This window comes from Emys orbicularis, chromosome 2 (assembly GCF_028017835.1).
Source record: "Emys orbicularis isolate rEmyOrb1 chromosome 2, rEmyOrb1.hap1, whole genome shotgun sequence".
Taxonomy (NCBI): domain Eukaryota; kingdom Metazoa; phylum Chordata; order Testudines; family Emydidae; genus Emys; species Emys orbicularis.
This window is the reverse complement of record NC_088684.1, coordinates 206,075,280-206,089,684: the sequence shown is the minus strand read 5'-3', so window position 1 is coordinate 206,089,684 and position 14,405 is coordinate 206,075,280. Positions and strand designations below refer to the sequence as shown.

The 14,405-nt window shown below is 44.5% G+C and overlaps 1 protein-coding gene across 3 annotated transcripts in view; it reads left to right on the top strand.

Moving 5' to 3' along the window:
- The first annotated feature begins 911 nt into the window (after nucleotides 1-911).
- The window catches only part of NPSR1 (neuropeptide S receptor 1), a 101,018-nt gene continuing 87,524 nt past the window's right edge, over nucleotides 912-14,405 (top strand). For all 3 annotated transcript variants that reach the window (XM_065399408.1, XM_065399411.1, XM_065399410.1), the window contains exons 1-2: nucleotides 912-1,058; nucleotides 12,015-12,147. In XM_065399408.1, the coding sequence (XP_065255480.1) occupies nucleotides 912-1,058; nucleotides 12,015-12,147 (280 nt within the window). The remainder of the gene's footprint in view (nucleotides 1,059-12,014; nucleotides 12,148-14,405) is intronic.

Sequence of the window (14,405 nt, the reverse complement as noted above, 5' to 3'; positions counted from 1 at the left end):
TTACATATTGGCATGTGAGTGTTTGACTCTGAAATAGGCGAAATTCTGCTCTCAGTTACATCAGTGTGAAGGCAAAGTAATGCCACTGAAGCAGGTAGTTACTTTGAATGTATTGTGTTATAAATGAGATCAGATTTTAGTTCAAGTGTGGGGAGGGGTGCAGAATCTCCTCAATTACATGCTGTGATTCTGGAGTATCGCCACTGACGACAGTGAAATTTAATCCAGACTACCACCAATGTAACATAAGAACCTGGCCCTGCAGTCTAAATGGGCCAATTTAAACGTCCTTTGACTCTCTGCTGATTTGGCCATCAGTCTTCACTTTGTGTACAACATTTCTCACAATCTGCATGTCAGTTACCAGTGCTCTGTCATTCCTCAGCCTATGTGCTATGGAACTGGGTGCCCCTCTCCAATGGCTATATAATCCAAGAGGGGTGACTAAAACACAATCAGTCCATGTAAAAAAACTGACTGGGCTGTGCTAAAGCTAAGGAGCTAAGATGCAGAGTGGACTAACCAAGGTGCTGGACTATAACATCATATGGCACTTAACATTTTTCCAGGTAATCCTAACTCCTAGGGTTAGAAACTTTGGCTGTAGGACAAGCAAGCATTAGCAAGGCTTCAAGATGATGCCACGTGCACTAGGTACATTACTGGCTGCTGCTGCTGCTACTGGAAGGAGTGTATGGCCAGCTGTCATCAGAATTCTGTCAATATGGACAGTTTGGGGGAAAGTGTCCAGCTTGGATTTTAATCACTCAGCTGCACGGAAGCCTCATGCCTCGTGTAGCCAGTGGTGGAGCAGTGAAGCTGTAGTTTTTGCTGTGCTCTTCTGAGGAGAGCTTGGCTGTGTTTAACTCTCTGTCACAGCAGCAACAACTTAACCAGAACAAAACCTAGCAATGCCAGCCAGTTTCACAGAAGCCAGCAGCAGCTTAAATGGAAGCAGAGAGAGGCTGGATTTTACACTTGTAACTTGCACAGAAACAATGACTTTCACTGAAGTAGTGGAAGACGAGGACTGGGGATCCTTCTACTATTCCTTTAAGGTACAGACAGCATGCTTTACTGTTCTCACCTGCTTGCAGCTCTCTGAATTTTCAGTAGCTTGGTGGTGGGGGTGTGTGTGTGACTCAGATTATTTATTAAAAGCTTCATACTATGAGTTTATGCCTAAAATTTGTGATTGTCTTTGTAAGGACTATTTCCTGTATCAGGCAGTTATTGAGGGGCCCGATGTAATTGAAGCCCTAAAAGATCTTTAATCATGCATGATAGCATGGTGCTGCATTCCTATGATTGCTATGTCATTATACAGATTTTTTTTCATCTCAGTAGCTTTTTATTGGAATTAAGTCTCTTAGCTAAACTCTGTATTGCAACTATCACCTGAATCTGCAGGGTTTGATATCCATTGTCTATCAGCCCCAGCAACATGTTGTACACAGACAAGTAAAGTTGTTTCTAATCAGGAGTGGTGCTGGCTGACTTTTGGGGGCTCTCTAGGAGAGGAAAAGCATGGCAGTGAAAGGGATGTTGAGAAGGAGCTCATAAGAATGAATGCATTTTGTCAAGTGCAGCTCTGTTTTTTCCAGCTCTGTACCATGTGAATGTAGGGAACAGGTTGCGCAGTGTGAAATAATGAATGACATCCTTAATTTAGATTGCTTTGGCTGCTGTCATCCTTATACACTTAAGTTCAGGCTGCATACATGCCATGCTTCTGTTACGGTAGATATGTGGTATCAGTCAAGTTCCCAGTATAAAATATGTAAGTAGAAATATATGCAGTATTGTGGAAGACAGGGTATTTCTACCTTTGAAAGTGATCTCTGTGCCGTCATGAATTCAGACAAGTAGATTGAGGTACTCGTTTAGATGATGATGAATGAGATATAGATGGATATGTTCAGGGACAGATTCTGATCGCTGACAGACCAGTGTAGAGCTGGTGTAACTCCAGTGAAGTCAGTGGAATTATTCTAAATTTCCACTAGTGTACAAGAGATTGGACTGCATCCTTCCTGTACATCCTGGTAGGCTGCCTTGCAGCCAGGAGCCCAGGCTCACTATCAGTCTACCAGGTGGGCTGCTCAAGAGTCTGGCCGGCGAGTGGGCAGGAAACCAGGCAGGTTTGCACTGGAATTTCATCAAAACAGTCACAGTCTTGCAGACCATTTAAATTTCATCCAAGTGGCCTCGTCCATCAGAAAAACCTTCTGTTGGAAAACTTCCAACCAGCTCTAGTCCTTTGACCTCTTCCTTTGATTAGCTATAAATAGGTATGGTAAATACTGATGTAAGGCGAACTGAGACTTAATGGTTTGTAAAAATGAGATTCCTGGTCATAAGGTGATATGAAGGAGGCAGGTTAGAGCAGAGGATTGAGATTCAGGAGGCCGACGTTCTATTCCTTACCCGGTAACTGCCTGTGCCTGTGACCTTTGCCAGGTCATTCTGCACATCATTTCCCCCACTAAGAGAGACCCAGAGGAAAGACACTGGATAAGTGCAAAGTGTTCTTACACACCTGTCTCAGGAGACATTATATCAATGGCCAAACTGGCATATTTTCTCTGGAGTGCTGTGTCCAGTAGTGGAAGTAAGGACACTGGCATCATAACTGTACAGAAGAGTCACTGAATGCCTCCCTGCTCCCTTGTTCAGCAGTATTTGAATTTCTTCCACATAAGACAATTATGCTTTAGACCTTTAAGGGCAAAATCCGAGCCCCATTGAATTCAGGGGAGTTTTGCCATTGACATCAGTGGGGCCAGGATTTCACCCTAATTCTCCTTTTTCATTTTTCTGGTTGACAAAGCATCTCTCCTACTCAAAGTAACAAGCATCTTCCTTTATAGTCCTCAAGACTAGCTGCACTAGCAGTGAATAGCAGCAGAGAACTTGCCCGCTAAAACTTCCTTATAAAATATCCATCCTGGATACAGACATCATGACCCTTGTCTTTGTTTTTCTGAAAGGTGTTGAATCCATCTGCTCATTCAGTGCGGAAGATCCTACAGTGGAGTCTGTGGGTAAGATGGGCCAATACGTCTCAAAATATACATGGAGGCCCATTCTCAGCATAGTCACATCACTGCTACGCTTAAGTCTTGCAGTTGTACAGGTAAAAATATCCATGAAAGCCCAATTGTGACATCTATTCAGGTTCCTTTCTTCTTTGTCACCCTGCTTCTTCCACAGAGCCTGATTATTTACGTTTAGTATGAATTTAATAATCAGTAATTCAACAGCACCAGTCCCTGGTTAAACTTTAATACTATGCAATGATCAGTGCAGGGAAAAGTGTAGTGACAGGATTCACTAGTTCACCTCACCTATAGTCCCTTCTCTGCTTTATATCCACTCCTCATATCTCAGGAAGTCCAAAGTGGAACTTAACATGCAAAGTTTGAATTGGCCGTTACATGCCATAGATTGTCTGGGGGTTCCATTTGGATAATATACAGAATCATGGTGGGGCAGGGAACACAGCAATGGGACATGCCCTGAACTATGTAACCATGCTGACTTTTCCTCATCCAGGTTACTAATTACAGATTCTAAGTGGAGGACAAGAAACCACCCTGTCTTTCCCCCAGACAAACTACTAGAAGAGAACAGATCTCCTTCAGGTGACATTTAGGCCCAGATCCTCAAAGATATTTAGGAGCTTAACTCACATTGATTACAATGGCACTTACTTAGGTACCTCAATAACTTGTGAGAATCTGGGCTTCAGCTCTTAGCAGCTAGCCTAATACATTGCCTTCAAACCAGACTACTCCAGAACTACTTGGAACTATAAAAAAGTTTTGTCTTAATTCTTTCCCCTGCAAGGAAAAGGGTGCATGGCACTTACCACGTATTTGTATAATTTCCCACGATGCAAATGCAAACATGCATAGGTTACTTAAGTACGATATATAAGCAGAAAAAAATGTTTTGTATGGTGTGACCGGGGTCCCAGGGGAGCCACACTGAGGTTACTCAATTAGGACAAACTGTAAAGAATGGCACAGACAATCTCCAAAGCTTGTGGATATTCCAATACTTAGATTTACCAAGTCAGCACAAAACAGCTATAGTACCTTACTGGTTATCCAGAAGCCAAAACACAGTTCCCTTAAAGCAACCCAGCCTTGGGCTTCCACTTAGACACCCAAGTCAAATATGATGAGGATTACTGAAAATCGTATTCATCCTATAAGAAAGTTCTACCAATCCCAAAGGATCAGACACATTACCTCCCAGGTTAATGAGTATTTCTGATCTTACCCAAATACACGCTTATGGCCAATTCTCATTCATTAAACTAAAATTTATTAAAAAAGAAAGAGCATTGGTTAAAGACCAATATACATACAGACATGAGTGCAGTTTTGAGATTAGTTTCATAGAGATGGCGAGCTTTGTAGTTGCAAAAAGTTCTTTCAGAATTAGTCCATAGGTTATAGTCCAATGTTCATATCCAGGGTGATCCAGGTGGGACTGGAGATCTCAGTCTTATGACTCAAGCTTCCTTGGCATAAAGCATCAATCAGATCTGAGATAAAAAGGATCAGGACCCAAGGGGTTTTTTATACAGTTTCAGGTTTTCTCTTAATAGCTCAGAGTCCTTTGGTGAACAATAGGCAATCATTGAGACTTTGAAGTAGACCTATTTCCTAAGCATCACCAGTGATTAGCTACACTGATTAACGTAAAACAATTGCCTGTTTTCCACCATTTGCAAGTGATTTGCTATACATTTCAAAGAGATCAATACAGTGATCTCACTCTATTTACAGTTCATTTAAATCTTAAGATCTCATTTTGAGCTCTGAATTAACAGAATACAGCATAGACAGGTACTATTTGATTACATTGTTAACTTCTAACAATGTATATGTAAACACAAACATTATCTACCAGTATGTCCCTAAAGGTTGAATTTGGGTCATTTATCCTGCAGGGTGATTTCTGGCCATGTGTCACATAGGGGTTGTTTCAAAATCAGAATAAACAATGGAATATGCAAATCATTTCCAGGTGCTATAAATGAAACAAAATAGTATACATAGGGAACTGGATTGGGACTTGGGAGACACAGGTTCAATTCCTGGTTCGGACCCTGGTTTGTGGGGTGACTTTGGGCAAGTCACTTCACCTCTCTGTGCCTCAGTTTCTCCATCTGTAAAATGGGGGTAATGATACAGACCTCCTTTATAAAGTACTTTGAGATCTCTGGGTGAGATGTTCTGTAAGAGCTAGGTGGCATTATGTTTGTTCTATCATTGTTACTATGATTCTGCTAAGTTATTTATATCATCTATGTGGGCAGGAATATGCTTCACTTCCTTGAAAAGGAGCTAATCCGAGTCAATTAGTGAGAACTGCTTCAACAGTGGGATGGGCAGGATTGGGCACAGATTTTGGTTTTTGAATTATGAATTTAGATGAATCACTGAATCATTTGTGGTTTATTGATATGGTTTATTCATCATCCAATTCTTAATATCGATGTAACTCTCCTGAAACATGCATCAACATCAAGAGACGACAAAGAAAGAGTCCCCTAAGTATTTGATAAACCCCTCAATTATTATAATGGTAATAGAACATTACTAGCATGAGTTATACATTAATAGGCCCAATCCTTTTATGGTAAGGAACCACATCAAAAACAATGAGTGACCTGCTGGGGAAAGAAAATTAAACAATTCGATTCAGGAACAAATTTCAGTGAAGTGCTAAAATGTCAAACTAGGGTGCAATGGGTGTGCCCAGAAACAACATCAATGTACTACCTGTGTCCCTGAAAAAAAGTGGGGGAAGCACATTTGGGAGGCTGTGTTATCTCATGGACAGAACCCTGGACCAGGGGCTAGAACTCCAGAGTTCTAATCCTGGTTCTGCCCATCAGTCTTGGTGTGGCTTTTGTCAAGTCACTTTTGATTCTTGGTCTCTCAGTCTGTGAATGGTGGTGATGACATATATACCTAGTTCATGGGCATTGTCAGAATAAATTAGTTTATGTTTATACAGCACTTTGAAAGTGCTAAGTAATAGTGAAAGTATTGATGCATTGAAATACTTTATTTCCATGTATGCTGCTGTGTATGTTTGTGCATACATGTGAATACATTGCTTCTGCAGGAGCAATAGGTACAAGGGAATTTTTCTGAGGGCACTTGTTAACCAGGATTGACAATTTCATTACAGATTAAATGCAGTTGTGACATGTGGGCTAGATTCCTTTATACTAATCTACACACTTTAGACCTGCTTACACTTACTCACACATCGGTAACATAACTATAAGATGGACCATTGACTGATCCAGTATATCTCTATTAGCTAATTTTCTATAAATGCAGAAATTATGTAATTATTCCTTGAACACTCACTACATGAAAAGGTAAAGAAGGAAAAAGAAATGCTGCTTAGTTGCTGACATTCAGAAATGTAACAAAAAGAACAGGAGTACTTGTGGCACCTAGAGACTAACAAATTTATTTGAGCATAAGCTTTCGTGGGCTACATCCCACTTCTTCGGATGTTATCCTTTTCCTGAAGGGTGCCTGTGTGGAGGGGTGGGGGTGAGTAAATCATCCAGCTGGAGTAAGGCTGTCCCCATTTACTGTCCATCTCCTACCCAAACATAGCAGAGTGGCACTTCTGAGCTAGGTATTGTGAAAATGACATTGTTGACATCTATTATTGATAGAAATGTCTGTCTTTCTATTCCAATCACATCCTGCCATGTGAGACAAAATGCCAGATGCTGTTTTAGTTGTTAGTGGAGAAAAAGCAGCAGCTCTCACACAGTATATGTACTGCCTTTGTCTAGACCATGCTGGGGGCAACTAGAGCGAAGGCCATTCATTTTAATTAGAGCATCACCAAAAGGCAAATACCAGCCTTACAGCTTCCAAAAGTACTCAGAGTAATCAAGTTATGCATTTTTCTTTTGAGAGGCACCCTGGTCCAATGGGTGGGTCATTGGACTAGCAGTCAGGAGCCCTGGCTTCTATTCCCAGCTCTGTCACTGACCTGATGTGGGTCCCTGGGCAAGTCGCTTCACTTCTGTGCCCCCAGGTATAAAATGGGGATAATGATACCTACGCTCCCTTGTAAAACACACCGAGCAGATTCAAATGCTGTACAGTGGAAGAGCTAACGTACTTCCAAAATAGCCACAATGATCCATGTGGGGCTTGGTCCTGCAGTCTTCATCCAGTCAAAACTCCCTGAAGTCAAATGGAGTTTTGTCTGAATACAAAATGCAGGAGAAGGCCAATTTCAGCGTTCCTCTTGTTTCCGATGCAATTTTCTAATTTGGCTCATGGGCAAAGGTTGTTCTTAATCGTAAAGTAAATTAGCAAAATATTCATATCAGCTTCAGGTGACAAATACTGCCACATTCCAACTCCAGTCATATCATAGAGCAGTAGTAGTTACAATAGATTACAAACATCCGTGAGCTCCTGACTGCCATGCTCAGCTCTACCACTGATTGGTTTTGTGACCATGGCCATGTCACTTAATTAAACTGTGTACCCATCTGTAAGCAGTGGCTGAGAATACATACCTACCTCAAAGTGATGTTGTGCTGATTAATTACAGCAGTCACCATTTACAAAATTACCATTTGCCAAGAGTTGCCATGCTGTGGTATGGGAGACAACCCATCTCCTGCTCCTCCCCCCCCCTTTTTTTAAAGAATAAGTAGTAATTGACATCTGTTGGGAAATAATTACTTTTTAATGGAGACCATTGTAAGTGATGTGTGAATAATTTTCAGAATCTTAGCTGGAAGTTGCTGTACAAGTATTTTTGTTAAAAAGCAAACAAGTAAATTAAATGAAAATTAAATAATCTATGTTTATACATCATTAGCATGGTAAGCATAGAGCCAGATGCTGCCCTGGATCGCATTGATGTCAGTAGGGTGCAGTTTTGAATGAAGGCTGAAGTCAGCCTGCAAAGGCTATGATAATTAAAACAGGTCATTGTTGATCCTTAATTCATATTAGTGCACCTCTTCTGTTTTCTCTCAGTGATGTAAATCCCTGCTGGACTGAAGAATGGAAGCCTTATTTCTTGATTTGATTCCTTTGAGTAATCTTAATGTCAGGAAACTATTCCCTTTTGTATTCATCTTTCATTTAACTGAGTTATCTGTGTGTGGGTAGTTCTGTTGTCCATTTCCATAGAATACTGAATTACATGCAGTCAGGTATTGCTCCCTAATTAAGCAAGATAGGATTTATATGGTATTGGTTCTTCTTACGCTGAATGTGCTTTGTACTCCAGATGAATGGGCCATGCTATCTTAAAATCCACGTTTATTTCTTCCGGCAAAACCTCAAGAAGATTTTAGTGACAAAGGCCCCGATTCTGCTCTCACCGTCACCAGCATAAAGTCATTGATTTCTGAGGAAATATTCCTGACTTGCACCACTGAAAGGAAGACCGCAGATGGTCTCATTCATAGTTCACATCACTTCCCAGCAAGAAACACTATCCTGAACTCATCCCTTGTGTCAATCTCTTGCCCTCAGTGACAAATGTGAGCTAATATGTAAAGGTCACTTTTCAGCAACAAACATCATGGCAAGCCGTAAAGAAAACAAATTGTAACTAGGGAATTAAAAAGCAGGGAACTGGACTCAGGGTCACCGGAACCTTCCCAAAGGTGGGGGGGCCAGAGGCTCCCATCCCCTGGGGCTCTGCCCCCAGAAGCCCCATCCCTTCCCCCCAGAGGCTCCGAGCCCTGCCGAGCCAGACGCTGGAGAAGGACCGGGGAACCTGGGTGGGGGTAGGGTGCCAAGAGCAGCCCCTGGCCCATGTCTCCAGGCCCCCAGTCCAGGTGGAGGGTCAGTGGCTCCCCAAAGCTGACCGCGGCGCTGCTCTTACCATAACCGGGCTGCGGCTCCGAAGCGCCCCCGCCTCCCATCTGGAGCCGGGTCAGGGAGAGCCATGCAGGCAGTTGTGGGGAACTGGCCCGGAGTCGTGGACCCTCCACCTGCCTTGGGCTGGGTGAAGAGCTTGGGGGGCGGGGATATGGGCCGGGAGCTGCTCTCAGCCCCGGGCCCAGGCTCCCCTCCCCAGCTGGGCTCCATGCTGGCCTGGCTGGGGGGTGGGGCCTCAGGGGGAGCGGAGGGGAAGGGGGCAGGGTCAGCCTTGGCAAAAAGTGGGAGCACCCTGGCCCCCCCCGGTTCTGGCGCCACTGACTGGACTAGAAGACCTCTCAAGGTCCCCTCCAGTCCTATGATTATTGTGTCCTATCTAGTGAATAGTGAACCAGTTCAGACACAGAAGATGCAAGCCAAACCCCAAGACACAAGTTTAGAAGGAGCAAAACTTTCCCTTTTTCGTAGCACTGCTCAGTGGAGTGAGATGCACCTGGCTTTGCTCCCTTCTAAACTTCTCTCTCCACTCCCATGGCTGAGTATTTCCTGGCTATGGTCATCAGGGCTTGACTTCCCACTTGGCTCCTCCCTGCTCAGCTGTGTTGCAGAGAGGTATGTCAGAGAGATGTTTCCCCTCTGTTTTGTGCTGCTTAAGGAAATTTTTCTGCAGACCTTCTCCTGTCCCCATCCCCACCAAGCAATTCAGGAGAGCCACTAACACTAGCAGCAGCCTTGTGTACCCCATCTCCACCCAGCAGGCTAGGCAATGAGCAGACCCTACCCTCCAGCAGCTCCTCTAGCTCACCAGAGGTGTCTACAAGTTCAGCTCTTCGTTCATCTGCAGCTCATCACCTCATTTCCAGCTCCCAGTGCCCTACGTTCTGGGGTTGCAGCTAGTGACTCGGGGAAGGGAAAAACAGCATGGGGAGCGCAGCTGGCTCTGGCCGGGTGTCGCGACTGCAAGCTCCTGCTGCTGGTAAGGGGCAGGGGAACCGGGGAGGGGGGGGTTGAGTAAGGGAGCGGGGGATCCTGGGGGGCAGTCAGGGAGGAGGGGGCGGTTGGATGGGGTGGAGGTTCTGGAGGGCGGTCAAGGGGTGGGGAACAAGGAGGGTTGGGAGTGAGAGTCCCGGGGAGGCCTGTGCCGCCTGTCAGGGGGCAGGGATGTAGATAGGGGGTGGGAGGGCGGTCAGGGAACAGGGAGCAGGGGGAGTTGGATAAGGGGGTGGGGTCCCGGGAGGCAGTTAGGGGTGGGGGGGTTCCAGGAGGGGGTGATCAGGGGACGAGGAGCAGAGGGAGGTTGGATAGGGGGTGGGAGTCCTGGGGGGCTTGTCAGGGGGTGGGGGTGTGGATAGGGGTCAGGGCAGTCAGGGGACAGGGAGCAGGGGGGTTGGGTAGGGGGCAGGGGTCCCAGGAGGGGGCAGTCAGGGGACAAGGAGCGGGGGGGGGGCAGTTGGATGGGTTGGGGATTCTGTGGGGGGAAGTCAGGGGATGGGAAGTGGGAGGGGGCGGATAGGGGGCAGAGGCCAGGCTGTTTGGGGAGGCACAGCCTCCCTACCCGGCCCTCCATACAGGTGTGCAACCCCGATGTGGCCCTTGGGCCAAAAAGTTTGCCCACCCATGGCCTAGGAACTGCCTGAATTTTAACATTATCATTAGGGTTAAAATCCGGACCAGCTACACTTTTGTAACAATGGGAATTGTGGGAGTAGAGAGGCTGGGGAAGATTAGATCACTATATTTTGTTGTTACCACATTTTAATAACTTGTTTCATTAAGATCCTGCAATACATCCTGACCAGACAAGTTATATACTATGAAAAGTTCACTCTAGTATGAATGGGACTGCAGTTAACAGCCAGTGTATTAAGAGAAGCTGTCAAAGAACAGCGCGATCCTTCTTTGGAGTACAATCTACTTGTCATGGGCAACGTCATAAGTGGCAAGGTTTTTGTGAATGAACTATTGTGTAAATGCTACGTCTGCTCTCCATTTTAATCTCATTAAACACCAGGTTCAGTACTTCTTAAAACTAAGAACTGAGCAGCATGGGTATTAAAGGAAAAAAACATGATCTTTGTGCTCCCCAATGACTGAAAGAAGTTTTACTAAAAAGTGGGGGTGGACGCAGAAATTGTATCCATATCTCAGCATGAGCAAATGGGTTAAAAAAAACCCCAGGTTGCATACACAGGCATCTCTCTCTCCCTCACACGTCCTTCACTTTTGTTGCTCAATCTTTGAGGTATTGAAAGGTTTGGGTAACCTTTCTTTCATTTCTATTATTTTTACACATACTACCGCTAAGGGGCATTTTGCCATTATGTATGGAGGGAGGGATAGCTCAGTGGTTTGAGCATTGGCCTGGTAAGCCCAGGGTTGTGAGTTCAATCCTTGAGGGGGCCACTTAGCGATCTGGGGCAAAATCAGTACTTGGTCCTGCTAGTGAAGGCAGGGGGCTGGACTTGATGACCTTTCAAGGTCCCTTCCAGTTCTAGGAGATAGGATATCTCCATTAATTAATAATAAAATTAATTAATTTCTCTGAACAGCAAGATTCCACTGACTAGTACCATATGGCAATGTTCTTTTTTTAGTCTTAGTGCCCTCCTCTTATATAATGAGTTGATTTTTATGATGTACTTGCATGACCCATACTTGCTCGGGTTAGAAAGCAAAGCATTTTATTCCTCTAGTTTCTTCAAGGAGCCCATCTGTAAATTTCTTTTCTACAGTCAGACAGAATGGTCCACTAGAGCAACATAAGAAAACTGAACGTTACTTCCCATTTCAGTGATTCTTGATGATGTGCTTCTGATGGCTTTGTGAAATTATTACCCCCACCCCACACACTTAGCTGCTATCAAATTAAAACCAGGACTTCACTGTTCCATTTTTAAAAAAACGCTGCTGCATTTTAACATTTTCTGATGAAAAATAGACTTTTTGGATTAAGTGAAAAACCAATTGTCAACTCATATTTAAATCCCATTGTATTAATTCCCAGCCTGCTTGTTATAGCTAAGTCTTCATCACCTTGTTTAACCCAAGCCACTTTCACCCACCCACTGATCCATTTACTTGGTTTCTTTTTTTCCCTCCCCCATGCAGACAGAGCAGCTGGTTACTCTTTGGATTCTCTTTATTGTCACAGTTGCTGGAAACTCCATCGTGCTGCTCTCCACGTGGAAGAGGAAGAGGAAATCCCGAATGACCTTTTTTGTAACACAGTTAGCCATCACAGGTATTGTCTGGGAAGGGGGATATGGACCGGGGTGAGGGGTAGGGTTAAGATCAGCAGTTTTCATTACTTTGATATGAAAATGCAAGATGAAAGGTGAATAATTCCGTTTCCATGTAGACTAAAGACTTCTCTTGAGGGCAAATTCAGCCCTGGAGTAAGCAGGTACATCTCCATTTAATTCAATGCAATATCTGTTTGAACTAGGCTTGAATTTGGTCCTTGATCTAAAAAGACACTCCACTAGCTGTGATGGACACAGGTGCCAATTTGACAGCTTAATGGAGGCTTATCTGGGAGTCTAAATTTGTGCCACTTCCCAGTTCCCAGGTGTCATCACAGACCTGTTTATATTACACTGGATTAGAATGAGGCTCCAGTGCTCTTCTGCTAAAACCTTTTAAAAGACTAATATCCCTAAATGCATGCATACGCTGCTGCAAGAAAACAGCTTCCTATCTGCAAAATCAGGGGTTCTGTTTTGTCACAAAAATGTGTATGGGAGGAGGGAGGCACTGTTTTAAAGACTCCTAGTGACTGCAATGGGCTTTGCAGCAGGCCCTAAATGTATAAAGAAAGTTGATAGGAAATCAGTGTTTGGTAAAGTAGTAAGCATGCCAGATAAGAATGAAATCAAACCATGACAATGAAAAGTGCAGATATGGTCCACACCTGTGTCTAAAGAAGACTCTTCCGTGGCCTTCGGAATGTCTGGATTGCAGGTATTTAAAAAAAAAAAAAAAAACCTCCAGTGAGAATAGAACCAGAACCCATAAAAAAGTCCTCCCAATAATCCCTTCTACAAAATGATGCAAGTTGACGTTTGCGCTATATTTATCATCATATGCAGCATATGTTTCAGGAACAACAAAACATTTCCGATAAAGAACAAACTCATATGTTCCCCTGCCCAATGACTTTGCAGCCATCCTTAGGATTCGGAGATGCAGTTTTTGTTTAAACTAGAAAAGTAACTGCACAGCTTCCTCAGCCTCTTACCCCCTCACTTTACAAGTAAATGAATTCCTGCTCAATGGGGAAGTAGAGGGGGCTAGATTCTCTCCTGTACTAGAGCTCTGCTTGGCACAGAAGTGAGTGAAGAATCAAAGAGCTCATTACTGCTCCCTGATTCTGAGGGCCGGCCCATCCTGCATGTGATTTAGAGCAGCCCAGCAGCAGCTCTAAGTTGCACCACTGGTGTAACATTCTTAATGCACCTTATGCCAATGAAGGACAGATGTTGCGCAGCTCTGCTCCACCATGCCATGCCTCCAGAACACATCCCATCTGCCAGGAACTCTTCAGGTTTGGAAATGGGAACACTTGTACCAGCAGGGAGTTCCCTTCTCTCGCTTAGATTAGATATCTAGATTAGATAGCTGAGTGGTGCAAAGGGGCCAGTCCGTAACTCTGTAGACAAGCTGGGCCAAGGATTTTTACAAGCTAAGGAAGCAAATGTTTGTGGTAGTTCCTTTGTACAATACTGACAGATTATTACTGCTGTTAATTTCATACATAATGAAAGATTTTGCTTATCACTCTTTTTAAGGATGCGTCAGCAGCATTTTTCATTAGAAAGCCTCTTCTTTCAAGGAGATAAGAGCATGGGCGGCGTGTGACTCCTGCATTTGGGGAGGCTGGGAGCAAGCGCTGGAAGCTCCCTAGAAGTGGGAGGCCATGCCCCCTGCTGTGCCCTGAGGCCCGCCCCTGCTCAGCCTCCTCCCCTGAGGTCCTACCCCGCTACCCACGGTGGGAGCCTTGGGGGAGGGGGAGTGAGGGCAGGGTCTTGGGGGGGGAAGAGGCAGGGCAGGAAGAGGAGCAGCACAGGCAGAGCAGTGGCCGACACGCCTCTAGTTGGGGCCTCTTTTACCTGGCACCCATGGATAAGAGGATACTGTATTTATAGTAGTGCTGAGATCAGTGCTTCATTTGTAATGAAAGAGGTGCTGGAGCTATGAACTGTCACGCCCCGGCACAAATTAAGCACTGGCTGAGATGCCCCAATCAAGGCTTGAGACCTGTTGTGCTAGGCATTGTACAAATGAGCAGGAGAGAGAGTTCATGCCCCACAGAGCTCAACCTCTAGGGTTAAGACACACCAGGTGGAAAAAAACAGACAAAGGAGTGGCAGGATGGGAGGAGGGAGGATGGGGCAAAAGTCAGTGAAGCATGCTTTGCAAAATCAATTGATAGTCTCTGTTTATTACCTGACTACTCATTATGGGATAGCAGTGTCTTGTAGACATCTTGGCAAAGGAACA